The sequence below is a fragment of the Petaurus breviceps genome, unplaced genomic scaffold (assembly GCF_028583685.1).
Source record: "Petaurus breviceps papuanus isolate PSGF00001 unplaced genomic scaffold, PetGlider_PUasm1.0 545, whole genome shotgun sequence".
In the NCBI taxonomy this organism is placed as follows: Eukaryota; Metazoa; Chordata; class Mammalia; order Diprotodontia; family Petauridae; genus Petaurus; species Petaurus breviceps.
The window spans coordinates 2,924,780-2,952,528 of NW_027186366.1; the positions used below are offsets into that span (position 1 = coordinate 2,924,780).

At 50.8% G+C, this 27,749-nt stretch overlaps 1 protein-coding gene and 2 long non-coding RNA genes across 6 annotated transcripts in view; 1 reads left to right on the forward strand and 2 right to left on the reverse strand.

Moving 5' to 3' along the window:
• Positions 1-4,926, reverse strand: part of LOC138172456 (uncharacterized) — a 12,142-nt gene extending 7,216 nt beyond the window's left edge. The window contains exon 1 of the long non-coding RNA XR_011171120.1: positions 1,442-4,926. This is a non-coding gene — a long non-coding RNA (uncharacterized lncRNA). The remainder of the gene's footprint in view (positions 1-1,441) is intronic.
• Positions 1-21,845, reverse strand: part of LOC138172458 (uncharacterized) — a 36,117-nt gene extending 14,272 nt beyond the window's left edge. Inside the window, exon 1 of the long non-coding RNA XR_011171121.1 lies at positions 20,247-21,845. This is a non-coding gene — a long non-coding RNA (uncharacterized lncRNA). The remainder of the gene's footprint in view (positions 1-20,246) is intronic.
• The window catches only part of MIGA1 (mitoguardin 1), a 48,976-nt gene continuing 21,912 nt past the window's right edge, over positions 686-27,749 (forward strand). For 2 of the 4 annotated variants that reach the window (XM_069102231.1, XM_069102233.1), the window contains exons 1-7: positions 686-809; positions 1,242-1,361; positions 7,693-7,870; positions 8,850-8,986; positions 11,182-11,308; positions 19,052-19,188; positions 21,817-21,940. In XM_069102231.1, coding sequence (XP_068958332.1) covers positions 693-809; positions 1,242-1,361; positions 7,693-7,870; positions 8,850-8,986; positions 11,182-11,308; positions 19,052-19,188; positions 21,817-21,940 — 940 coding nt within the window. In that variant the 5' untranslated portion in view covers positions 686-692. Of the gene's footprint in view, positions 810-911; positions 972-1,241; positions 1,362-7,692; positions 7,871-8,849; positions 8,987-11,181; positions 11,309-19,051; positions 19,189-21,816; positions 21,941-27,749 lie in introns of those variants that run through there. The other 2 variants (XM_069102232.1, XM_069102234.1) reach the window with 2 other exon arrangements.

Consider the following 27,749-nt stretch of genomic DNA (forward strand, 5'->3'; position numbering starts at 1 on the left):
GCCTCCGCTAGAGGGCGCCCCACCCCCATCCTTCAGGGCCTGCCCACCAAGTTCAGCTCCACTGCTGCCCCTAGGCCTTCGTTCAGCCGCCTGCAGCGCGGGAGTGAGCCGGCCGGCCCTTCACAACCGTTCCCGCCTTGCTCCCCACCCTGCTGACCCAGGCGTCGGGGCTGCGCCAGCGCCTCTGGGCTCTGGGGTGCCCCGCGGCTGGCTCACTCTGTGCAGCCCCCTGAGGGCAGGGTCCGCCTCCTGCCTTTCCCTGCACCCCCAGACACACAGTAGGCGCCTCACACAGTAGGTGCTTCACAAGCATTTCCCCCTTAATGGCGGCACAGGAAAGCTTGGGGGAAGGAAAAGGAGGAGCAGGAGGCCCAGGGGGCCCCTGTCTGCCAAGCGGCGGGAGAGGAGGAGGGAGCCGCAGGACCCGAGTTCAAATGCAGCCTCGGACCACGCTGCAGGCCTCAGGAGACGGCCAACCCCATGGGGGCCTGGCGAGGAAGGAGGGTGGAGACCACAAGGGGAGGGGGAGAAAGCATCCTGCTTTACACGTCAGGAAACTGAGGCAGGCCGACCTGAAAGCGCCTGAGGCCGAGTGCCCCCTCAGCTCTTGGGCGCCCCCTGGCGGCGTCCTGGCTGAAGGGAGAAAGGCGGGGCGGGGGCGGGACGAGCTGGAAACCCCGCCTAGAGTCATCATGGCGGGAGCGGCTTCGATCGCACCCCGCCTCTTCCGGCGGGCCGTGACCCGGAAGGACTCCCTCCCTTCCGGTGGCGTCTCCAGGCAGCGGCGGCCGTCTATGCTCGGTCTCCAGGTATGGAGGGCGTGGGGGGAAGGGTAGGGGTCAACGGGGGTCAGCGGGCGGGGGCGGCCCTTCTGGCCAAGCCCCGCCCCCCTGCTCAGCCTCAGTTTTCTCGTCTGTCAAATGGGAGCAAGGGGAGGACCTCCCTCCACCGCTGCTCCGGGCATGCAGCAGGTGATTAAGAAACGCAGCTGGAGGCAGTGCTCCGCCTCCCCCCCTACCCGACGGGGGAACTGAGGCAGGCGGCTGTGGGGGGGGGGGGCCGAGGGGAGGGCCCCCGTGGACCTCCAGCTCCGCCGCCCGGAAGGCGTGAGTTCCGATGCGGCCTTAGCCCCTGGAGGCCCCGCCCACCGCGGTCTCGTCCCGGGCGGGGCGGCTCCTCTTCGGGGCTCCCCCCTCCCCGGCCCGCACTCCCTCCCTGACGCCTCTTCTCCGGTCCCCCAGGCCGCGGGCGTCATGTTGGAGGACAGCCCGAGCCCGGGCCCGGAGCCGCCCTTCTCCCTGAGGACAGCGGCGCTGCGCGTGTTCGACCTCCCGCTGGCCTGGTACCGCTCCCTGGTGCAGGTAAAGCCCGGGGCGAGGGCGGGCCTCCCCTCCCCGAGCCCCGGAGCCCCGGCTCTGCTCCGCGCTCCCTCCGCCCTCACCTGGCTCGGTCCCGCGTGCCGATGTCAGAAGGAAGGGCCTCTGGCCCCGGGACCCCCGGGCTCCTGGTGCGGGCGGAGTGCGCGTGCAGTGGCGCTCCGTGCAGCTGAGCCCGGCGGGGCCCGTTCAGTGATGGGGCCTCGGCAGCAGCTGCGCTCACTGCTTTGTGAGTTTGTGTGACAGGGATGGCGAGGTCATGCCGGGACACCCGTGTGAGTTCAGCAGGATGGGTAGGCAGATTCGGGGGTGCCGCTGAAATGGACACCTTCGGTAGAGTTTATTTTCCCCCAACTGTGAGTAAAAGCGGCGTCATTCCGGCTTTTTGTTTTAGGTTTTGAATGACAGATTCCACCCTTTCCTCCTCCCCCGCCCTCCCCCTTCTCCGAGACGGTAAGGGACCGATACAGGTTATCCGTGTGCAGCCATCCTGGGCAGGAAAAGGAAGTGAGCCCTGGCGTCTTACAGCGCCCTTCGGCACTGCCTTGGGTGTGTGTCACTGAGAAGAGCTAGGGCATGCGCGGGGGATCGTCGTGCAGTGTTACTGTTACTGTATGTGTTACTGTTACTGTATGCGTTACTGTTACTGTTGCCCTGTGCTCTCCCGGCTGCTCGCGCTGCCCCAGGCTCATAGCACAGTAACATTCCTCACACGCACACGGCACACGCCGCAGCTTGTGCAGCCCTCCGCTAATGGATGGGCGCCCCCTCAATTCCCAGTCCTCCGCCGCCACAAGAAGAGCTGCCATAAATATTTCTGTGCAAATAGATTCTTTTGCTTTTTAAAAAAACCTCCTTCAGATGCAGCCCCAGCAGTGGTGTCGCTGTATCAAAGGGTGGGCACAGTTTTCTAGCCTCTCCAGAGCAGTTGGATCAGCTCACAACTGCACCAGCACTAGGGTTCTGGTTTTCCCACATTCCCCTCCAACGTTTATCATTTTCCTTTTCTGTCACAGCCAGTTGGATAGGTGTGAGGGTAGTACCTGAGATCTGTTTTAAGTAGCTGCTAAATTCTTTTAAATGACAAGAATGGCATTTTTATAATATAATTTTAGACTTGTCTTTAGGTATGATATTCAGTAATAACTTTATTTTTTTAAATTTTGCTTTCTATAAATACCCTATTACTTTGTAATAAACATGTATTGAAAATACATTTTTCTTAACCTTTACTGTTATATTAGTAAACAGATGAAAACTTATTTTTTAAAATTTTCATTGCATGTTTCTATTGGAGTGGAACAGTTACCATGTATTGCCTACAATTACAACTTCAAATAGTGCAAATTTAAATAGTGTGACCCCTCATGGGATCTGCTCGTTGTGTTTGTGGGCTGATTTTCCACATGTAATGTAAGTTTCTTGAGGACAGGGACCCTTGTTTTTTTTCCTCATCTTTTTTTGGTCATCCTAGGATAGTGCCATAGGAGGGGCTTGCTAAAAACTCCTTGACTGATTGGCAGGTCTGGCAGTGGCTGACTCAATGAAGAGGCTTTCCTTGTTTGTTAGTAGCTTGGAAGGAGGCCCTCCAGGAGGCTTCTGGAGAGCTGTTGCTGGCCTTCTGGCCTGCGGGTGATACAGAGCTGGGGGCAGGAGCTAACACATACATACATACGGAATCAGGGGTCAGAAAGGTCTTGGTGACTTGGAACCTCAGGATGAGCCTCATTTCACAGACTAGGGATAAATTCGCATCTTACACTTACATTGAAAAGACTCAGTTTTACAAGGATGAGATGGAGGAGGGGTGGAGAGAGACCGGTTTTCTGAGAACGAGCTGTGGCTTTGAATGGCTGAGTCAGTGGTGAGGGGTGGGGACCATGACCTTGGTGCAGGAGTTACCACAACAATAAGTATTTCACAAAAGTTGTTTTGTCTGGAGGGGGGTTTAAAAGTTTGAGCAGGAATACTAAAAAGACAAATAGCTATTCTCCTCTGAACTTTGGAGATGAGAGAAAAGACCAGCCTCACAGTCACATGCAAACTCTACAATAAAAAGAAAGTTGCAGAATGAAAAACAGAATCACCTTCATGTTGTTTTCAGGGAACCTACTCAACTCTGAAGGCCTTTCCAAAGGAAAGGAGGGTCTACAGTCTTCCCTTTTGCTGCCAAATTGTGGAAAGCAGGCGTAGTCCTGATGATTTCCATCAGAGATAAATGAGGTTATTCTAAACGGATAGAAAGTTCTGGTCAGAATGAGACTTCATCTTTTTGCTTTCTTGAGCTTTTCCTGCTGCACTGTGTGCAGCCCCCATGCTGGCCCTCTGTTGGAGGTCACTCTCACTACCCGCCTGGTCCCTTTCCTCCTTAAGCACACAGCTCCCGGACAATGCCTCCCACAGTCGTGCTCACTGGCCAGGTACCACATTGCACTTGTCCTCATGCTGAGAAGATTCCAAGATTTACCTCCCCATGAGCGAGGAATTTTGGAGGAGCTGTGACTTGGGGTCACAGAAAGTGCTCTGCAGTTTCTCAGAGGCAGTCTGGATCTGTTCAGGGTAGATGGGCCGATGGCCCATGTCAGTGGCTGTCCACGCAAGTGCGTGTCCCGCTGAACAGGGGTATTCTACCGCTGCTTGGTTTTTCTCTGCGATTGTGGATCTCATTGAGGAGGCCCTCATGTTTAGGACTTGTTGTAGTCAGTACACTGCTGTTGCAATGGGCATTCTTAAACTATTTTTTACTTTTTTCAGTTAGCAGAAATCTGCTTCTCTTCTGCACCCTCCTGTTCCCCAACCCCCACCAACTAAGATGGAAAGCCAGATAGAACTCCTGCTGTATATAGTCAAGCAAAGCAATTTCCCCGTTAGCCAAGTCTGCCCCCCAGCGTCATGCAACATTATTGGCTCTTGGTCCCTCTCTCTAAGGAGGTGGGAGCATCATCACTCCTCTGGAGTCACGGGTGGTCATGCTGCGTCTTTGCCACATTTCTCTCTGTAAATTGTCCCCCTGGTTCTGTTTGCTTCACTTGGCCTCAGTTCGTATAAGTCTTTCCAGCTTTCTCTGCAATCATCTCCTTCTGGAATCATCTCTTTCTTACAGCACAGTGGTGTTCTGTCACATTTCGTATACCATCGCTGTTCAGCCATTCCCCAGTTGATGGGCATCCTCTCAGACTAATTCTTTGCCTCCTCAGAAAAAGCCATAGAGATTTTTGTGCATCCTTAGTTAGAACTCACTTTGCTTATGACTGATCCTTCTCAGTTTACTCTCTCTCTGACTCCCCTTTCTCTTCTTTTCCTCCTATGTCCCTGTTGAGTGAGATTTACTTCTGTTCCCAGCTCTGTGCGTCCTTTCCTCCTCTGACCAATTCAGATGAGAGTGAGGTTCAGGGATCGGCTTCCCCCCTGCTTGTTGGTACAGATTTCTACTTATGGAGCATCGGCCCAGGAGTCAGGAGGACCTGAGTTCAAATGCAACCTCAGACACTTAATACTTACTAGCTGTGTGATCTTGGGCAAGTCACTTAACCCTAATTGCCAGCCTTTCCTCCTCCAAAAAAAAGACCAAGAAAAATAATAATAGATTTCTACTTGTGCCCCCTCATCATGTGAGATAATTTTCCCTAAATGCGCGATCCCCCCTTCCCCCTCCTTTTGCCGTGTATTCTCCTCTCTTTACAGTCTTAAGATCCTCGAGACATAACCTGTCCCAGGCCTTGTCTCCTTCTGTGATCCCTGATGAAGACAGGGCTCAGGGGGCACGTGGATCATCTCACTGTGTCCAAATGTAAGCTGTTTGTCCATTCATTGTTCATTCATGTTTTCAGTTTCTCCTGACTTTTGTGTTTGAACTTCAGGGTTTCTCTCCAGCTTTCTTTGGACTTTTCACTAGGAATGCTGGGGAAGTCCTCTATTTCATTAAAGGTTCGTTTTCCCCCCTAACATTATACTCAGTTTTGCTGGGTAAGTTATTATGAGCCCATATCCTTTGCTGTCCTCACAAGTTCTTCAGTCCTTGATGGTGGTGGCTGCCAAATCCTATGTGATCGTGACTGTGACTGCTTGGTAATTGAATTCTCTCTTTCTGGCTGCTTGTTGGATTTTTGTGATGTTCCTGGGAATTTTCATTTAGGGATTTCTTTCAGGAGGTGATGGATAGATTCTATTTCCACTTTCCCCTCTGGTTCTAAGAGATCTGTACAGATTTCTTTTAAGATTTCTTGAAATAGGATATCCAGGCTCTTTTTTGGGTCATGGTGTTCAGATAGTCCAGTTATTTTTTTGATGGATAATTTTCTTAAAATAAGTTTTTATTGATATTTCCTGTTTCTGTTATCCAAATATCTCTGTCTCTCCCTCTCCCAGGGAACCATCCCAGATAAGAAATAATCTTTTTTAAGGAAACAAAATCAGCACAGCTGGTGGTTATATTGAAAGGATCTGAAGCAGTGCAGTCTGTAGTATATGTGGTCCTCTCACTTCCATGAAGGAATCTTCTCAGACCTTGCTGGATTGTTGTTTACTTTTGATTTTTAGCAGGGGGCTCTTCCTTCCAGCCACATTGTTTTCTCTGCCCTGCTTCAGTCCAGTGGTCCTGTTTCCCAGATCAGTGGTTTTCATCGTAAGATACCTCGCCTTCTCTTCTTGTCTTGGCTTCTGTGGGGTCCACTTGGATTTTGGGGAGTTTGTTGCTTGGACTCAGCCTCGTGGGCCGAGCTCTTAACTCCCTTCCCAGGCATTCTTACTGCTTGTTTTGCTTTCTAACATGTAAGTGTTCTTTCTTAAACTCTTGTTTCATTTCTTCCAGGAATTCTAGTTGGATTTGTGCCCAGGTTCTGTTTTTCTCAGAGGCTTTGCATGTAGGTGCTTTGGAGCCCTTCTCTTCTCGAGGGTTTGTTTCTTGAGTGTCCTCGACAGTAAAATGGCTTTTTATGGAAGTGGTTTTTTTTGTTTGCTTATTCTTCCTCACTCAGACTTGATGTGAAGACCAGGCTCTGGTGCTTCTGGAGGGAAGGCCTGCACTCCTCTTCTTGCTTCCCTCCTGGAGTATTTGGTGGACAGGTCGCTCAGTCCAGGCACCTGCCGTCTGTCAGCGCTCCCAGGGTGCCCCGATTTGGTTCAGTCTCAGTGCTGCCCCTCTGGCCTGAGTTCTGCCAGTCCTGAGCTGCAGGATCCTGGTTGATGCTGCTGGCCTAACCCCCATCTCTAGCCAGTGGGCCTAGAGGCTCCATTCCTAGGTTCAGTGCCCAGGGACTTCTTCTGCTTTGTGCCTCTGGGTACAGGTCCCCACCTCAGTCTGCCCTGGGACACTTGTGGCAGACATTCTTGCATTTGCAGGCCAGCCTGCCCCCCCCCTTCGGGGAGCCGGCCCTGGGGGCCAGGTCCTTTCCTGTGCTGGAGTACTCAGCCCATAGTGTGCCCCTGGCCCACAGACCTCCCTGTCTGTCTTCCTCTGCCAGGCTGGCCTGCAAATACAACCCCCTGGGATTTTTTCCTGGGTTTTCCCATCATGGTTCAGTCTGGTGTGTTTTCTGTTTGTTTGGTGAAGTTGGAGGGGGAGCTAGGCTGTATAGGGGCAGTGGACAGAACACTGGGCCTAGAGTGAGGATGACATGAGTTCTAATCCAGCTTCAGACATTTCCTAGCAGGGTGACCCTGGACAGGCCATTGAGCCTCTGTCTGCCTCAGTTTCCTCCCCTGTCAAATGAATGGGTTGGACCTGATGATTCAGTGACACACAGAAGGGAGCTCTGTACATGTGGGATGGAGCAGAGGGTCACTGAATGACCTCCTGCTGCGGTGCCTGCTTGTCTCACGACTAAGAGGCCTCTCCACTGACAGTCAAGAACTTTAGTAACAAAAGATTTAAAGTAGTCAATTTGTTATTTTTTTGAATGGGCTGCTGCTTTGTTTCTCTCTTTTCACCTTCTTTCCTTTCTCCCTTCTAGTCTCTCCCTTCCTCCTTTCTCTTTCTTCCCTCTCTCCTCCTTTCCTCCCTCCCTCCTTCCCTTTCTTTCATTTGTCCATTCACTCATTTGTTCATTTCAAGATTGGCTTTCCCTGCCTTGTCTGGGCTGGAGGTATGGGGGTTCCTCAGGGCCTGAGGCCTTGTGCCCAGGACCCTCAGAAAGCATAGCGTGCAGCAGCTCAGAGCTCCTTGGAAATCCCCTGCTTTGCCCTGCACTGGCTGGCCTTGAGAGCCAGGCATACTGGAGATACAGATGTCACAGGGCGGGGTGGGGGGTGGGGGGCACACGCCATGGCGTGTTGAGTCTTCTGTTGCTCTCTCACTCCCGACTTGATTCACTTTCAGATCAAATTCTCTCCTGGGGTCAAGAAGCTGTTTGCAGTGACCGCAGTGAGTGCAGTGTCTGTCCTTTTTCTGGCCCATCACTTTAAAAGAAGGCGTGGAAAGAAAAAAAGAAAAGGGTTGCCATGGGAACCTGGGCATCTTGCCCTGGAATGTGCGAAAACAGCAGCTTCTGAAAAAGGTAGGTGGGTGGGGAGGCCAAAATGAGCCTGGATAGTAAATCCTCCCAGATGCAGGGTGTCTCTGGTGGGGGCTGGGCCTGTGCTGTGGGGGATTCCCAGCATGGAACCTGCCAGGAGACAGGGCAGCTTGCCTAGCATGTGGGATCCCCTTGGTGGTCCCCGCTGGCTCGGATGGTCAGAGGGCAGACTGGACTCCCAGGCCAGGCCTGCCCGTGGTCATTACGTTGGACATAATCTTCATTGTCCGGTCATGTGTTGTCTTTTTTATTACAGAAGCAGCTCTCAGTTTTCACAAAACCCCATCACCCATGCTTTGGACTGGCTGTACATTTGGTCATTTTAAAGAATTTTAATGTATTTTTTCCCCTAATTATGTGTTAAAACAATTTATAACCTTTTTTTTTTTTTTTTACATTTTGGGTTCCAAATGTTCTCCCTCCCCTCTTCCTGAGCAATCCCACATAGGAGAAGAATCAAAGAAAAAGTGTGAGAAGCAGCCTGCTTCCGCCTTAGCCTCCGGCGCGAATGGCGCGCTTCAGGGGATTTTCACGTTTTGCTAGAATCTTCCTTCCCCCTTCCTTGTGAAGGTGCTGCCCTCCTCCCCCCCTCCTCGGGCTCCTTTGCGCCCTACGTTTCAGGCCTCGTGCCCCGTGGCTCCTTGTGCTGATACCCCTGGTGCAGGCCCGCCCGAGCTCTCTGCCTACTTTCTTCAGGAAGCCTGCCCTCTACTTGGCTGTCTGTCGCTCGTTAGTGGAGTAGGGTCTGTCCGTCCTCCCCAGAGCCTGGCCCCTAGGACATGCTTCAGTCATGTGGCTGCCCAGGCAGACATCTGACCCTGACATAGGAACCAGTCACAGCGGCCTTCCTGCGCCTCTCTGTCTGGGTCTATCCTTCCCCCATCAGCCCACCTTCTCCACGTTGGATTGACTGATGAAGAAGCTCAGCCCTGACCTCCTCTGACTCTGTGTGTGTTCTTAGGTTCCAGCTGTTCCAGCAGCCGACAGAACCTGACCCTGTCTCTGAGTTCGGCTAAAGACAAAGGGTCTCAGTCTGGTGTCTACAGCAATGGAGGCCTTTTCAGCAAATACTCGGGCTCCGTCCAAAGCTTAGCCTCGGTGAGTAGAGCCACAGCGTGCTTTCATCTGGTGGGTTTGGGCTCAGAGAGACCTTTTGGTTACATGCTTTTAGGGTCTCACCCTCTTTCTGTGAGGAATGCAGAAGCATTGCCTCCAGCGGCTGTGTTAGAGGAGAAGTGGGTGGGAGAAATGTTCCTGTGAGTACGTGGATGTGCTTCCTTAAAGGGGAATGTCCAGCAGGAGCTCCTTTGTGCCCCTGGGGTGTTTGGGTCTTCTCTTTCTTACTAGGAGCCCTGGGGTTCTGGCTCCCACAAAACTGGTACGGGAATAAAAATAATTGAGGAAATCTGAGCCATATAGTTTATTAGCAAAATAGGCATAGGAAATGGGCCAGTGGACTCCCCGGTTAGTCCAGAGACCCTGAATACAGAGGGAGACAGATTTTTATGCATTAAGAAGAATTAATCAAATAAGACCAATTAACTAAAAGAAAACAGTTAACCAGGATCCAGAAGTAGGTAATCTAATTCCTAATTGGAGGAAAGAGTAGGGACTTTCCAGGTTGGGAGGGGGAGAGTGAACAGGTACAGTTGCCTTAAATGAGGAAAGGAGGTGTTCCCTTCCCCCCAAATGTCCGTGAACAGCCCCCAGCCTGCAGACAATAACAGACCAGTATGGCGCCAGTTTTAAGAGGAGACAAGCGGGCCGCCTAGAGTTGCATCAGTCTTTGGATCTGCCTGGGTCGTCATGGGTCTGAAATTCAGCAGGAATGAAACGGATACTATCTTAAGGAAACTTGAAGTGTGTGCATCTGGTGGTCCTTCTGGTGTGGCACATGAGGGTGGCCACAGGGCGTGGGGCCCTTCATGACAGAGTTGTGGTGCTTTCTCCCTTGGGCCTAAAGGTGGGAACCGCTGCCCAAATCCCAGCCTTGGCCCTTCCTTAGCCGCCTTCCTTTGATGGAAGGAATAGGATTGAAAAAGCGGAGTGCAGATCCCCAGAGGGGCTCTGGTAACACGTGGTCATTAGGGCGCCTGGGGAGGCACCCCCATAATTCTGATGTTAGATTTCTCTGGCCCCATGTCCTCTTCTCCCTCATATTTGGTGCCCTTCCCCTACCCCCCAAAATAAATTAAAACAGCAAGGTCCTGGAGTCACTCGGTGGGTGCAGTCGGGTGGGCTTTGGGCCGACTGCAGGCCTTGACAGAGAAGAGCATCCCTGGGTCCTAGGCCTGCTGGGGGAGGGTGGATAGCACCCTTGAAATGTGTCAGAAGGGCAGAGCCCAGTGTCTGGCACACAGTAGGCTCTCCGTAAAGGCTTATTCCTTGCTCTTCTGATGACTCCATGAGGCGTCATCAGTGGGGTGAGGGGTGCAGAGGGGGTGCCTTGTGCGACCTGGGCCTGCAGGGCTGTGAAGGGAGGTGGCAGAGCTCTAGATGAAGCAGAGTCCTGGGGGGCAGCCATCCCCCTGGGGGTGGCTGAGCTAGAATAAACCTAGATGTGTAACCGGCAAGGAATTGCCTGGTCCTTGGGGACAGAGACCCCGAGTCAGGAGATGAGCAGCTAGCGTCTAGAAGGACCTGGGCCCAGTCCTTTGGTGGGCTGAATGAAGGTGGGGTGGTGCCCTGCCCTGGAGACAGCAGCCACGGCCGTGGTGTCCTCTGGAGGCTCCTGGCGTGCTCGGGCAGGCTGACCCGTCCCAGCTGCAACAAGAAATGGTGGGGGCTGGATCTGAGGCCTTAGGAGATCACAGAAGAAGGAGCAGGGGCTTTGCTTGTCTTCAGCCTGAGGCAGGACCAGTGGAACCTCAACTCTCTCAGGGAGGTGATGGGGGACAGCATCCTCCCAGCAGAACCCTGGGGGACTCTGGTGCCTCCTCTTTGGAGCCTGACCCGTCCCTGTTTCCTTACCCAGTTAGCGTTTGCCCGTGCACAGCATATTTTCCTAGGCCCAGAATAGACCCAAACGATGATTCTCCAAGCCCCTGTCCATTGCCCCCTGGGACGGTCCAGTGGGGCCAGAGCATCTGCTGTTTGATTTTTGTGAGGGTCTTGGTTTCTCTGTGTCAGGAGGGGCGCTGGGCTCTGCCATCAAGCAGGGTTTGTAAGCCTTGCACGCTGATGGAATTGGCTGTAAATTCCTGCGTGGGTGCGAGAGCTGGTCTCAGAATTCCCTGTGAGGGCCAACAGGCCCTAGCAGCAGGACTTGAAAAGCCCCTTTGTTCTCCTTTCAGGTCCAGAGTGCCAATTCTGGTCATAGCTGTGCTTGTGGCAATTCTAATTCCTGGGACAAGACGGATGAGGAGGACTTAAAGCTGGTCAACATTCCTGTGACCACTCCTGAGAACCTGTACTTGATGGGTAAGAAAGACACTCCTAGAGGTGTGGGATTTGAAGGTTGGAATCTTTTCTAATGCCCGTTGTGATCCAGCAAGCCCGTAAAGTGCCACGTAGACTCTGGCATCTTTTAAACATTTTTTTAAATTTTAGACTTAAATACTGGAACTTAAATACACCACAGAGAAAAAGAAATGTGTTGTAAACTTAAATATTGAAAAGTAAGTGCCAAATAAGCATGCCCTGTGCACAGCAGAATGTGGGAGATGATTCCAAATACACAGAATAAATTTCATTTCAAGAAAGCCCACCTGATAACTACCACACAGTGTGTCTACAGCTGCCCCTCTTCTCTCTGCTTCCTTGTAGATTTTCTTTTGCTCCTTCCTTCCCCCACCCCCAAAAGGCTACAGCTAAGAATGGATGTGTTTACGTAAAGATATAGATGCATGCGTGCACAGATACACATACATACATACATCAATATATACTTTCCCTGACAAATTCTCCTCCTGATCTTTGTTTTGTATTTGTGCCTACCTCTTATTTCCTAACTGTCCTACTTTACCTCCGCCCACTGCCTTGCCCTCCCCCCAGGATCCCTCCATTGTCCTCCCATTCCCATAAATCTAAGCCCCCTCCCATACCTCCTTGGAGCTCTTTCTCACCCTCCCCTCTAGACATCCCTCCCTTGTCCTCTCCCCCCTCCCTATCCCCTTAGCATTTCTTTTCTCTCTAAATCTAGAAGACTTCTAACTCTGTTAGGTATGTCTTGTGTCTTGTTCTTTCTTAAACCCATTCCCAGTGAAAGCAGGTTTCTGGAACCTCCAGTCCTCTTCCCCCATCCAATTCTTGTTCCTGCCTCATTTGTATGAGATAATTACTCTTAAAATTCATATCATACTCAGGCCCAGTTACTAATAACACCTTTAGACAGATGTTTTACATTCTACATGTGTACAAGGTGAGCAGTCCGTCCTCATGAAGTCCTTGGCCATCAGTGTTTCTCTTGGCTCTCATATGTCAACTCTTCTCTTCAGTCTAGTTGATTTTTTAAACAAAATCCTGAAAGCCTGACAGTTCATTAAATGTCCTTTTTTAAAATTCAGGCTTACGTTTAGCTTTGCTGGGTGTGATATTCTGGGCTGGATCCTCAGTTCTTTTGCTCTGTGGTCTTTCAGTTAGTGTCTCTGCTGCTGGGTCTTGTGTGATTCTAATTGTGGTACTGCCATATTTAAATAGTTTTTTTCTTGTAACTTGTAATATTTTATCTTTGAGCTGGGGTATATTCCTGTGGGTTTTCCTGATGGGATCTCTTTCAGGTGGTGATCAGTGGATTTTTTTTTCTATTTCTGCTTTCCCCTCTTGTTCTAATCAATGCTTCAGGACAATTATCTTTAATTTTTTCTTGTATTATTGTATCACAATTCTTTTTTTACTCATAGCTTCCAGGTGGTCCAATCATTCTTATATTTTCTCTTCTTGATCTGTTCTCCAGATCACTTGTTTTTCTTATGAGATGTTTCACATTGTCTTCCATTCTTTATATTTTGTTTTATTAATTCTTGATCTCTTATAACTTCAGTGGCTTCTCCTTGCCCAAGTCTAATTTTCAGGGAGTCATTTTCTTCCTTAAGATTCTGGATCTCCTTCTCTAATTGGTTGAATTTCTTTTCATAACTGTCTGTTTTTCTTTTTAGTTTTTTCTCACTCTCATTTGATTTTTAAAGTCTTTTAAAAGTTCTGTGAATTCTTTTTGGGCAGGTGACCACTTGATGTTACTCTTTGGGATAGAAGAGGGTTCCTTTGCTTCACTCTCTCCCTCTGAAGACAAACCTCAGTCTTCTCTATTCCCATAGTAACTGTCTGTGGTTGGAGTCTTTCTCCTTTGTCTGTGCATTTTTTGGTAATAGTTTAATTTTTGTAATCACCTCTAGTCCTGGAGTATGGGAGGGTGGTGCCTCTGACCTCGAATCCTCCTTCAATTCTTCCCTGTGGCCTGGAACCCAAACCAAGACCTCCAGCCTCCCGTAAGTGCCCACAGCCAGTGGTGTCCGCGCCCCACTGCTTCTGAGCTCACCCTGCGTGTTCTGGTTCCTTCTCACTTTACCAGGTCTCAGATGCTGTATCTGCAAGCACCCCAGCGTTCCCAGGGTGGCTGCCAACACAGGTTCTTGGATCTGCTTTGTTAAAGGAAAGCAACTCAAAACTGGTTAACAAGCTATGTATCGCTTACCTAGTTCAGGGGAAAGAGGTCAGCACCCCGAACTTCAGAGTATACAGACAGAATTATCAAGACAGAGAAACAGATCAAGTAGACAGGTTTCCAAACTGTCCAGCCATTACATCCATACCAAATCAACATCTGGGTTTCCACATTCTGGGTTTTTCAAAGCCGAGGCGGGGGCTCTCAACAACGGCTTCCCAGAATCCAGATCAAATCACAGAACACTTCTCAAAGTGAGCCCCAAAACAAAGCTACACATCAGGGCTTATATAGCCTTCTCCTGGCTCAGAGAACGTAACAACCTTCTGGACCCACTGGCCAATCAAAAAGTATCTACTGAGAAACAAGCCTCCCACCCCAGGCTCCAGGTGCACTTTAGCCTGGGGCAGGGAAGGTCTTTACATTTACATTCCCATTACAGATGCCCAATTCCCCTCACTGGCCTGGGGGTAAAAGTTCCTGTGGCTTACTTGTGGCTTGTTGTTTAAGGTCCCCAGCCTGGAGGCATTTACCAAACCTCCTCCTCGGGGGCTTCACTTCCGACCTTCTCAGATTGTCCCAGGAAGACCCTCGTTCTGCCCTTTCTCTTGTTTATTTTTACTGCTCAGTATTTACCCTGAGGTGCTGTTTTATCTCTTGTGGGAGCTTGGGATTGTCTGACCTTCTCTCCCTCTGTCATCTTCCTAATGAAATGTTGGGCTTCTGCTCCAGCTTTTCTTTCCCAGGGGAGTGGCTGCCATCTGACCCTTGTTCTCTGTGCTGGTGTTTCCCTCTGGCCTGAGAACAGGAGAGCTGCAGAATGGGGCTCCATCCCAAAGGGCCTCTCTTGCCTCAGTACTGGCTGCATCCTGGACTCACCTGAAGCAGCCCCCAGGAGCCCATGGGTTCTTCTTCCTCCTCTCACTCTCTCTCTCACTCACTCACTCTCCCCACCCTCCAGGAGCTTTCAGAGATGTCAAGTGCTTTCCACACTTATGGAGGCTTGTGGGAGCCTCACTCTTTAAATTTGGGGGTAAAGGCCCAGGCTTACCCAGCCAGTGAGTGCCTGAGGGCAGATTCTAGCCTAGCTCTTCCCTCCACAGCCTCCATAGTGGGTGAGGCTACAGACTGTGGGGAAGAGATTGGGGCATTTTCCAATGTACCTCTCCTAGTTCCCTTCTCAGGAAGAAGGCTGATGTTCCTCATGCAGCATCCGCGCTGGGGGGGATAGCTGTTGGGCACTGGCTGGCTTGGGGATGACTGGTCCTGGTTCATGTCATGTGCCTGGTGCTATTTGATGTTTGGCGTTCATTCCTTGGCCATCTTGGCTTGAGGGTGAGAGTTGTGCCTCCACAGAGAGATGCCTCTCTCTCTCTTCTAAGGACTTGCCAGCACCAAGACCAGCCTGTCATGCCCTGAGTGTCCAAGGACTGCGTCTGTTGGTGTGCTGACCCCAGCTTTAAGGAGGAGAAATTTGGTGTTGGATTGTATTAGTGCAGACGCTTGAGCTGGGAAGTCTTCCTTTTTACCTGGGTCTGGCTGTGGTCCTTGGACTCCTTTCCAATGACTTTTGTCCTCTTAACTTTAAGAAGCCCAGGGAAAATAGAATAGTGAGAAGAGTCATCGGACAGTGACGTGGATGAAATTGGGTTCTATGAGGAAAGGATGGTGGATCTGGTATTGCTTAGTCCAGGTAAAGTAAGGGGAGGCTCCTTGGTTTTCCTTTGGCACGGCGGATCTGCGGATCTGCTCTTCCTGTGGTATTCGTGGATACCTCCTTGGCCCCGTGGTTCTCTCTGGCCTTGGGCAGCTTCTCCCAGGGGCGCTGTGTTCTTGGCCTTAACGTTTTCTGTTCGGCGCCGAGTCGTCGACTTCTGCCGGGTCAGTTGTAATTCTCTTTTCTGGGGGGTGGGGGAGGAATTAATTCTCAGCTGCCAGTTCTCTTTTCAGATCTTTCTTCCATCCCTCTCATCTCCTTTCTCATGTTTTCCTCCGACTTAGCTCTCGCTTTATCTCTCCTGGCTTTGCCTGAAGATGTTTCAGAGTCCTTCTCTCTTGGGTCTGTGTCTAGGGGGTCCTTGGCTTTTAGCTCTCTGGGATGGGCTTCTTCCAGTCCCCTTCTTGGTGTCCATCCTGATGCTCGGCAATCCTGTACACTCCTGGGGGGGGGTGTCCTCTAGGGCCCCTCTGCTTCCTTGGGGTCCCAGGTGTCGAGTTGTCCTGGATCTCGGGGTCCCCGCCATCTTTCGGTGCTCCCAGAATGATGTGATCTGGGACAGAGTCTGGTCAAGGCCCCAGCCCTGTGAGCTCATCCCTGGTGGGATGTTGGTTGTTCCCTGATTGGAGAGCTGGGAGTCTCTGCAGCTTCAAAGACAGCTGCAGGCATCTCTTTGGTCATTGCCCTGGCGGCTACGGGTCTGGGAGCCAGAGTCGAGTGGCTGCTCAGCACCTGTCCTTGCACCCTTCTGCTCTGGAGGGGTCTGCCCCTTGTGCCCCTGGCCAGGGGCCTCTGTCTACTTCTGCTCCCCCGGCTGCCAGCTACTGTTGCTGTGGTGGGGATTTCCCATCAGGACTTGGTGTGTGGTGGTGTCTTGGATCTCTGTGGAGGAGGGGGAGGCATTCTGGACCAGGGCTTAAGGTTAAAAGCCTTAACAACTTTAAACCCAGTTCACTCTGAAGCTCTTAGATTGGACCCCAATAGGTGCCTGCCCAAGCTCCACTTAATGGCTGTATTTAGTTAGGCCCTCCTGCCTTACAGTGAATGTCAGTGGAACTGTTCCTCTTTGGAACAGCAGCCCTGAGAGTCTTCCCCTCCCAGCTTTAATTTCTTCTTTTTTTTTATATTTAAAGGGGCCATCTCTTGACTCGCTTCTTTTTTTTTTAATTGTCTAGTTTTTATTATGATGCCTAGAAAAGGCAGATAACAGCAAGCAGACAAGGATAACAGTACAGTGCAATGATTTGTATCCATTTATCCCCTGGAACCAATCAGCAAACTAGTGCCAAGCTTGATTATGTAGAATAGCACGAGTGAATTAACCAAGCAAGAGGGACACATCAACAACTGACATTTAAGGTGATGATCACGTTTGTAATGGTAGATCAGACCAACAAAGCAATAAACAATAAAAGTGGGGGAAGCGAGCTACAAATTTTTAAGGTTTCTCATCCATTTTGCAATTAATTCTGAAAATGCCATCATGTGGTACCATGTAGACATCACAGAAAAATCATACCTGGAAAAAGAGGCTATATATCAGTACATACTTCAGGTTGCCTTCTTCCCCAGAAAGTCATTGCCTGACATTAAGCATTTATTTTAAATTAATGCTAAAAACCTGAAAAAGTAAAAATTTTAAATTAAGTTATTTTGTACACCAAAGTTGAAATTCCTAAAACTAGACAGAGCTATTAAGACTAAACATTTTCACAGGAATTCCATGAATTTAAAGTCAGCTGTGAACACGTGGCATCCTTTTGCACTTTTAAAACACCGCCACCACCTACGTAGCCTATATACACAAAGAAGGTATACCTGGACCCAATTTTCCTGGCATAATTCATCTTAATTATTTAAGAGAAAGGAATGTATTCAATTCCTGTGCTTTACTCCCCAAAAGAGGTGTTATCTGCTTCTCTAGTAATAGTGTCAATTCCCCATTGCATTTTTAAAAGCCCCTACATCAGGGACACACTGACAGCAGAGGCCTCTCAGCCACCACAGTGCGCTCCATTCTGGGGTAGTGCATGAACAAAGCCACTTCCCCTTTAAATGCCTGCTCTGCACAGCTGTTTTCTTAAAGAACCTTGCATAGTTTTTAAGTATAGCCAACCAACTACATTAACTGCCAGTATGAAAATGCCCGAGGACTCCATAGCCAACTATACTGAAGTTCATACACTTGGAAGTTGCATTTGTGGAAGTGAACTTGTATTAACGATGGTTAAGTGCCTTTGGGAGTCAGCTCTCAGCAGCTAATTTCCTTGACTCGCTTCTTAAAGAGGCCTGTTCCCTGAATGGGCGTTACCTCACTCTCAGTGAGAACCTGGAAAGGCCTTAGCCTGAAAGGGCCGGGGTCTCCCATTGCATCCAGGGCCATCTCCGGTTGTCCTGATGACTATCCGGCCCCTGGACCCAGATGGCTCTGGAGGAGAAAGGGAGGCCAATGACCCAGCACAGCCCCCCCTCCCTCGAATCCAAGTCATCTGCAGGTCATGCCATCATTTCCCTGAAGCCGTGAACCTCTGAAAAGGAAGGACAAACATCTTCACCAAGTTGTAGAGCTGAGAGCAGCAAAGTCATTCACATTCTTCATCGAACAGTGTTACTGTTACTGTATACAGCGCTCTCCTGACCTGTTCACGTCCCTCTGCCTCAGCTCATGGAAGTCTTCCCAGGTTCTTCTGGAATCATTCTGCCAGTCATTTCTTATAGCACAATGGTATTCCATCACAATTATATGCCGTATCTTGTTCAGCCATTCTCTGATTGATGGGCATCCACTCCATTTCCAATTCTTAGCCACCACAAAAAGAGCTGCTGTAAATATTTTGTCACAAGTAGATCTTTTCCCTGTTTCCCCCCCTTTTAATCTCTTTGGGACACAGAGTTAGGAGTGGTATTGAAGAATCAGAGGGTGTGCACAATTTTATAACTCTTTGGGCAGAGTTCCAAATTGCTCTCCCAGAATGATTGGATCTGTTCACAACTTCACCAACAATGCATTAGTATCTCAGTTTTCCTGCATCCCTTCCAACATTTTCTTTCTGTTATTTTCTTTTTCTGTCATGTTCGCCAATCAGATGGGTATAAGGTGGTACTGCAGAGTTGTTTTAATTTGCATTTCTTTAATCAACAGTGATTTGAGTATTTTTCTTTTCTTTTTGGAGGGGGGAAGGTAGGGCAATTGGGGTTAAGTGACTTGCCCAAGGTCACATGGCTACTTTTTGTGTTAAGCGTCTGAGGCTGGATTTGAACTCAGGTCCTCCTGACTCCGGGGCCAGTGCTCTATTCACTGTGCCACCTAGCTGCCCCCATTTGAGTATTTTTTTATGTCACTATAGAGAGCTTTGATTTCTTCATCTGAAAGCTGCCTATCCACATCCTTTGGTTATTTATCAATTGGGGAATGACTTGTATTCTTACATGTTTGACTTAGTTCTCTGTATTTGAGAAATGAGGCCTTTACCGGAGATACTTGTTTCATATTTTTTCCCCATTTTTCTACTTTCCTTTTAATTTTGGTTGCATTGGTTTTGTTTGTGTAAAAACTGTTGGATTTTATATGATCATCATTATCTATTTGACGTTTCTCAATGTTCGCTATCTTGTTTGGTCCTAAGTTCCTCACTTATCCATCGATCTGACAGATAAACTCATATGACCCTGAGACCTGTGAACCTCTTTGCCTCTGATTTTGGGTCAAGTTCCTGTGGAGAACCCAGAGAGGAGAAATGGAAGTTTGGAGTAGTTCTTTAGAGCCACAATCGTGTAAACCAGTGACTTCACTGGGAAGCTTTCACAATGCCAGCTGTGGTCTGTCTGTTCTCTCCTTGCCCAGGTATGGAGCTGTTTGAAGAGGCCTTGCGTCGCTGGGAGCAGGCACTGACCTTGCGTAGCAGACAGGCAGAAGATGAAGCCAGCTGTGGCGCCATCAAGCTGGGCGCAGGTGACGCCATTGCTGAAGAGAGCGTCGAGGTGAGAGGCATCTGAGTCTGATGAATGCGTGCCTACTAAGTTCAAGGCACAAATGCAAGGATAGCAGCAGTCCCTGCCTGGGAGGGCTCACTCCAGAGCTCCAGGGCCGGCCGAGGCCAAGGCAGGGCTGTTCCAGGCTCTGTGTGGGAAGGCCCATGGCCCCTCCCTCGCACCAGAGCAGGTGCTCATGTGGCCTGGGGCAGGGAGAGGGTGGGGCCATCCTGTGGTGCTCACAAAGGATGTTGAGAATAATGGGGTGAGGGCAGCTGGAAGCGCCACAGTGCACAGGGAGCCAGCCCTGGAGTCAGGAGGACTCGAGTTTGTAATGTAATGCCAAAAGAAGGCAACTTCCCAGGTTCAAAATACCAGCATAGGTGCTCTCTATTTTATTTAGTGACAAACCAAGAACAGAGAAGATCAAAACATGACATCATTCAAAATACAGCATTTACTAAGTGTGATTAAACAATCTCCAAGTACTACCCCACCCCAGGATCTTCCAATCATTCAATCAATTACAAAGTCTCTGTTCTAAATACTTCTCCACCCCTAGGCTATACCTTCATTTGGTCCACCACAAAACCCCTCTTCTCAAATGGAGATTAGTTTCCAAACATAGGTAAAGTACCTTCACTTGTCAATCACAGAGCACAATAAGGTCAAAAGTTCCCCACCCCTGGATCACAATTGAATCTACCCCAGAGTTACATCAAGTTTAAACACAGCACTTAATACCCAAATGGAGGTCTTTTCTTCATCTTGACACGAGGCAAGTTCTCAGCAATCTTAGTTCCTGGAGAGACAAGGCTTAGCAAGGCCATAAGATACATTGCCAGTCCCTTCATGAATTTATCCTCTGTCTGTAGAACAGTCCTAGAACCCCTGAACACATTAGCAAAGCCCTCTCCCAGGATTTCTGTAAACATCCAACAAGAAAATCCTTCTTCAGGGCTTCCGAACCAACAGAAAGGTTCCCAGACCCCTGCAACAACAGGACTGTCCTTCACCAGTGGATAGTATTCATTCTGTCTGCAGGACAGTCTCCAGACCCCTGCAACAACAGTACTGTCCCTCACCAGTGGACAGTATTCACTCTCTGTCTGCAGGACAGTCTCAGGCCTTCTTAACCAAATGCCAGGTTCCAGGACTTCTTCAACAGGACAGTCTTTCACCAGTGGACAAATCTGGCAAAATAACATCAAAACAGACAGACAAAGTACCGGCAAAACAGCCATGTCTCCTCAGTCCTTGGCAGCTCAGGGGACAGGTCTCAAAAGTCCAGGGCAATTCAAAGCGGCCACCAGCAATCCTCTTAGTCTCTCTCTCTCTCCACGAGGTGCTGCTTCCAAAAAAAAAATCTTCCGCCTCTCTCTAGTGTCTCTCCAAATCTACATCACCAGCTCCTCCCAATTCAGGACTTTCTTTTCACATCAACAAGCCCATCCCACAGGTGGGATTAACAAACTCTGGGTTTTAACACAATCAATTTGAAAACCAAGCCAATACAGGGGAATCTTTAATTGCCATTACTATCACAGAGTTCAAATCTGGCCTTAGACACTTATCAGCTATGTGACCCTGGTCAGGTCACTTCACCTCAGTTGCCTCCCGCCCCCCCCCCCCCCCCAAAGAGACAAAGAGACTAGCAGTTGTAACCAAGGAGAGAACCTTTTGCAGTGCCCAAAGTGCCTGATGCTCAGACCAGTCATAGATGAAGTTCTAGAGACGTTCTTTCTATTTTACAGATGGTTTGTTGATAGGCCCAGGGTCTACCCTGCTCGACCCTGAGCCCAGCACCCTTTTTCTTGGGTCCACACAGACTAGAGGAACCTCATGTGAGGAGGTTCATTTGGGCAAGTAAGGGGCTGAGTGTGAGTATTTGAAATCACAGCACCTCTTTGGATTAAAAGTAGAAACCAGTCCTTGTGCCCAGGGCTGAGTGAGGCTTTGAAAGAAGTGCTTGACTCAGTACTGCTTGATTGCCTGGGCCCTGCCAGCCCGTGCTCCTGTCAAACCTTTATTGAAGCACGTCCTAAAGTAGCTCCTAAATCCTAAATTCGCATATGAACGCCTTGTCTTTTGACCTGTTAGAAAGTGTATTCTATTGGGAATAGCAGGTTTTGTTTTTGGAAGTCTTTGGCTCCCATCCTTGGGTTTGGAACGAGTGGGGGAACAGGCGTTGATGGTAGCCAGCTGACCCTGGTTTAGGAGATGCTCCCTCTGTCCTTGGGGCAGCAAAGCTTCACAGCCTGTGGAAGGGCTGGCAGGTCCCAGAGGTGCAGTGCGGGGCTTTCCTAGAAGCCCCTGAATAGAAAAGACTGGAGATGTCATGGACCCCTTGGGTGGACAGTCTGGGGAAGCCTGCCATGCCTCCAAATCATGTTTTTAAATGCATAGCCAGGATCACAAAAGAACCCAGTCAGATTGAAAGACAGATGGGCCCCTGAAATCCCTGGCCGTGCTGTTCCCCCATGCTCATCTCACAGGCAAGGGACGTGTAGCGCCCCCTTGGCCCCTGCCATCGTCCACGTCCCGTGATTGTGCTGTGTCGCCATGAGCACGCAAGGCCGCTTTATCCTGTCTGGTCTCACTCTTCTTGGTTCTTCACCCGTCTTCCTCTTGTGGCAGGACATCATCAGCGCCGAATTCATCCACAAGCTAGAGTCTCTGCTGCAGAGAGCCTACCGTCTGCAGGAGGAGTTTGAGGCCACTCTGGGGACGTCCGATCCCAACTCCCTGGCTAATGACATCGGTAAGGTGCTGTAGGAGACCACTGCTTTCTGCAGGGCACCCCATCTTTGTTTAGAAATGAGTTTTGCATGTTTATTTCCAGTTCTAAATTCTCTCCCCCACAATCTCCATCAGACAGATGAAGCTACGCAAACATCCACACATTAGCCAGAAAAGTAGGTGAAGAGAAAGAAAGGGGGAATCGCATTTCTGGTCACAAGCAGGATCTCGAACCTTAGATGGTGGGATGGCCGTGGGAGCAGAGGGAGAGGCAGAGGCTTGCTTATGATGTCTTTGGAATGGATGTTTTTTTTTTTTCTGCTTTACTTTTAAATGATTCAGCTAAAAACATTGATGAGATGCCTCCTCCCTACCCACAGGGTGTCCCGAGCTGACATGGAAGTTTACCAAGAGAAATTTGGCCTGAGGGCACTGGCCCTCATGCCTCTTATTGTTTGGTAGGGGCTTCAGGGGTCCACAGCACCTTTGCTTCTCACTGATGGAGCCCCTGTGAACCAAGTCCCAGCACAGAGGCAGGGAGGGACATGTAGGCTTGGCTTGGGCAGGCCGGGGAGGCCGAGGACCCTTCTTGGAAGGTGGTCAAGGTTCTGTGCATTTCCCATCCAATTTCCTGAGGAGTCTGTGTGTGGAGAGGGAGGCAGGAGCCTCCGGGGCCCAGTTCTTGAGTCCAGGCTTTGAAGACATCCTGCCAACCCCGGCTGTGGGCCAGACAGGGAGGACTGGCCCTTCAGGAGGAGGGAGTTGGCCGTTCGGTGCGGTGACTCTGTCAGTGCAGCCTCAGCAGGGTGAGAGTGAGCCGAGGAATGAAGGGTGGCAGAGAGGAGCCGCCAGGCGTCCAGGTGTGTTACCAGGGAGGGCCCTGGGGTCAGAGTCTCCTGAGGCTGTGAGTGGAGGCGCTGTGTGGGAGGCCTGGCCGTAGTGAACATCAGAAGGAGCAGATGCTTGGGGACCTCAGTGACCCCCGCTCCCAGGCAGTCTTGGGCTTCTCTCCCAGAAGTCCCAGTGCAACATAAGCTTTAATAGTTATGAGAGACATCCTGTGTAGAGGCAGCGAGGGTGCGTGGAAGGGCAAGCCTCCTATCAGGAAGGAGCTCCAGGCATTTAGCAGCTGAGTGACCCTGGGCAGGTCACTGACCCTCTGCTGGCTTCAGTTTTCCTTAGAGCACCTTCTTCCCAGGGCTGTCACGAGGTCCTCTGTGAAGGAGGGGCATCTTGGAGGCTGCATGGGAGCAAGGCAGAGACCTCCACACTCCTTTTCATCCAGGCCTTCCCCGAGAACGTGGCCTCTGGTACAGAGTCGTGTATGGGGCGTGAGCATCTTGAGGCAGGCAGGCCTGGCACCAGTAGGTGCTTAATGACTGACTTCTGCCCTGACGGGTTCTAAGGGCCTTGGACAAGTGGGCTCAGGCCTCATATCCTCCCATGTTGCCCTACGCTGCCCATATCAGTCTGCTGGGGGCTCTCGTGGGCACATGGGGACTCAGGTGGGTGCCAGAGTGTGGCCTAAAAGACCCAAGTTCTGTTTCTGGCTCTCAGGTGGTCCCCGGACCCCACTGTACTGAGCAGAGGGACATTGTCCCACCCGCTGCCAATATTGTGGAGTCTGACAGCAGCAGGATCCTGCCCTGTTTGGCCAGAATTTCTGGTCTTGGGGTGTCTCCAGGGACTCGGTTGCTGCCCTCGTGCCACTGTCGGTCATCCCGGCGAGCTCACCGTGACTGGTGGGGGCGGCTTCTGAGTCTGGCAATCTCTGAGCCAGGGGCTGAGGGCAGCCTGTTATGATGCCCCTGCTGCCATCCCCTCCCTCGCCTCCTGCCCTTCTCTGCCATCGTCCTGATCTGTGACAGAGTGGCGGCCCCCTTCTCTTGTGAGACCAAGCCAGCTCTCAGTGCCCGGACCCTTCAGCTCTTCCTTCTCCATCCTCTCAGCAGACCCCTCACCACCCACTGCTGTGGGGGGCCTTGCTCATGCTCCACGGTGTTCCTCCTGGGGAGGGGCTTCTTTCTCACCCGATCGCTCCTGTTCTGCTCCTTCCTTGCTTTCTCAGCGTTTTCTGGGGCTCTGTCCTAACATCCCCTGAATGCCTGCTGTGTGCCAGGCACCGTGCCAGCTTGCAGGCTACAGAAAGGGCATCACTGGCCTCCCGTCCTTCTTGCACCTCCCCACCTGGGGCTCTCCTTGGGCCTGCCCAGAGCAGGGAGGGGCGTTTCTACTGTCCTGTACACGCTGGGGACCAGTTGAAGGTTGGGCGTGAAGATAGCGAGGTTCTCGGTGGTTGTCCGTGACTCACAGACATGGTGCTGCGCTCGTGAGTGGGGGTCACTCTCCCTTTCCTGGGATGGATTTATGCGTGGAATTATTTGGCTCTAAATTTCCATGAGTGCAGAGGATGCCTTTACTAGTAACACCTCGAAATAAATGGGTGACCTGATTGGCATTCCGCTCGTGCCCAAGGCCACCCGGGGCCTTGTCGTGATTCTGATTAAAGCTCTCGCGGGAGCACTTTTAGAAACCTGCCCCAGTGATCCACGTGGACGGAGTGTTCCTGTCTCTTCAGCAAGCATGTGACCTGGGCTGACGTGTTTTCTGCCGTTGTTGAGTGATTGCTTCAGCCTTTCCTGTGGCACTTCCCAGCTCTGGGACTGGGGGCACGTGGCCACGCTAAGTCGGCTTCCCTTGGGCTTCTGTTTCTTTGTCTGTAAAATGGGGGCCCTAGTAGCACCCACTGCCCAGACCTTGTGAGGATCAGACCAGACAGTATCTGTAACATGGTGCCAGGCGGGCACATAGAAGCCACAGTGTAAACGCTCGCAGTCATTACTGTTATTGTTAATTATTATTATCATAGCAAAATTAGAACTAGGAGCCTGATCCTTCCCAAGGGTGGTCACCGCCACTTCCTTTCTTCCCTGTGTGTCCCAGGATTCACAGACACTCCAGATCAAAGCCTGCCCTTGGTCTGCCTTTTCCTGGAGAGGCTGACCAAGGAGGTGCAGTGGCCCAGGGTCAGGGTGGGCCTTGGCGCCAGCCTTCTGGGTCTCGGGCTCCTAGTATGATGACCCCTCTGGCTCCAGAGGCGGCTGGGATTCTCTTTTCTTTGTCCATGAAACATGTTGAGTAGCCAGAGGGCCTGAGAAATACTACCAGTGAGAGTGCCCACAAAATATCCTCTCTAGCTGGAGGGCTGGGGGTTCTTTCTTCTCAGTCAGAAATATGGGCATTCCCTGGATGTGAGTTAGCCCTTCCAGCCTCCCAGCAGGTAAGGAAGGTCAAGTAAATCTGGAATGAAAGCTTGAGCCTGAGCCCTGCTCACTGGCAGGTGTGGACAGAACACACCTGAGGGCAGTTTCTGGGTCGGACACATGGATTTGTAGCTTATTTCACCAGAAGGGGGGGAGGAGCAGAGTGAACACTTTTCCTGAAAACACGTTTTGTTAGGTTCCTTCTGGAGATTTACCTTGAAAGGACCCTTCGAAACTTGATGGATCGAAAGAAGCTACATGAACAATGTCTCGAACTTTTCTTGCCAATCCCTGTCCTTAGGAAAAGACTCGGGCGCAAGCTTCCTTCTGGGTGCATCACCTGGTGTGACAGGGCCATCTTCCTTCAGGACTCGTACACAATTTCAAAAAAAACCAGCACCTGATTTTTCCACCTGAAAAGCGACTCTCCCTTGTGGCCTCTTAGGAAGCCCTCCCTAAGCCGAGGAGAGAGTCACAGCATTTGAACTTGGACCCGGCAGACCTCGCGGGCACACGCCATAGACTCATTTCACAGTTGAAGCCTAGAAGACGAAGAGTGACTGACTATAGCAGTGCAGCTGAGTCTGCCTGGCCATGCTGCCTTGTTCGGTAGCTAAGAGAGTCAAGCTAATATTTAAGCAGATGGTTAATTGACTGTTTTCAAAATTTCAGCTCTAAATACTGCATTTTAATCCCTGGCAAAGTCTTTTTGACTTGGCTGCGATTTGAATTTTCCCACATGGCTCCCTTCCTGCTGTTTCCCCCACCTCTAGGAGCGCATTAAGGCAGTGAGGGACATTCTGGAGACATGAACCAGTCTCTGCAGCCCCTCCCTGCCTTCCCTGCACTGGAAGCTGTTGAGGGGGCCTCCTAGGGACCAGCGTGCACCTATTCTGTTTTGGAGAAACTGCCAGCTAGACCCTTAGAAAGAGGGAAGTGTCAGCTGAAGCCCGGTGACCTCCCAGCGTGCGCAGGACCCTCCTGCCTGGAGGGGAGGATGATGGGGCATCTGCTTGGGTCAGTGACTTGTAAATGAACATTTCTCCGCAAGTTCCTTTCCACATTGTCCTCTTAATTCAGGACACACACGTGTTCATGGAAGAGAGTCAGGGTGAGCCTAGCATTGCAAGGGTCCCAGGAGCAAGGAAGATCCCCCTGATTTTGGTGTGAACTCTGACCCTCTGTGCCTTCCATCTTCTGGTTCTGCCATCTTGACTTGGATCCTTAGGCCCATGAAAAGGCCCCACAGAAGGCCCTACCTGCTTCAACTTGGCTTGATCTGCCTCTTCACAAAGGGAGCTCAAGGTCACCCGCCTTCCTGCTCAGGGCTGGGGCCCCTCCCAGTGGCGGTCCCATGGTTGTCTCTGGACCGGAATCCTCCTTGTTACTTCGTGCGGTCAGAGGGCCACTGAGATCCCTGGGAGGTGGTGATCCCGCTGTGGTCCAGAGACACATATTCCTGAAAACTCTCCCTCTCAGGCAGCTCTCGGCCAGAGTTCCCTCCGCAGAATCTGCTTATAAAGCCACGGGACTGAGCTGGTCATGCACCAAGGAGAGCTGGCCCTTCTCATCTTTGTATGCCACTGCTGCTGGTCTCAGGGGCGTGGAAGGGCCCTGCCTGCCTTGGGTTCCAGGCATTTTGTGTGCGGGTCTCTCTTTCTTGTCCCTTCTCTGTGGGCTGGTCCTCCGGGTGGGAGGAGCCCGGCCGGCCCCATCCTCTTGGAAACAGCTGCCAAAAATGGGGGTGGAGTGCAGTCACAGACGACAGCATCCAGTGACATGAGAGATGCCTAACGGCCCCAGTCTGAGAAGGAGGCAGGCATCTCTGGAATCCTGGCTCGGCTCTGCCAAAGCGAAAATAGCCCTGGTGCTCTCAAGAAGGCAGAAAATAGACTGTGCCCAGGGAAGGCAGATATGAGCCGCCTCTGAAGTCTGAAGGAGAGAAACAGGGGCCGAGACCCCTGTTCTTGTGCTCTTCCAGAAAATCCTGCTTTGGAAACAGCTCTCTTTGTCTCACAGGCACACATGTGCGTGTGCACATAGCTGCACACATCTGCACATGCCTGTATGCACACATGCAGTATGGAGTCATGGAGGAAAGGCAGGAAAGCTACAGCCCAGTCCCTCACCCCTCAAAGTGCTCAGCGTGGCACTGGGAGCCCTGCTGCTGCTTTACAATTCTTTCTAATCTTAGCTTATACCCTTAAATAATTCAACTTACATCCTTTAGAAATGTAATTTTATTCTTTTCACTTTATTAAAAAAAAAAACCCACCTTCTCTTCCTCCCCTTTCCCTCCTCCCTGATAGAAAAAAAATGATCAAGCTCCTATGAGCGTGTGTGGGCAAGAGCCCTGAGCGCACCGCCCCCGTGTCAGGAGGGAAGCAGCGTCTTTCGTTCTGAGTCCCGTGGAAGCAGGGCTGGTCTTCTTGTTGATAAAGACATCTCCAGCCTGCCCCTGTCCTGGCCATGTTGGTGAAGACATCTGCACTCTGGTGCCACGGGCTGGATCTGGCCTGCTCCTGTCCGGTCCATGTTGGTGAAGACATCTGCACTCTGGTGCCACGG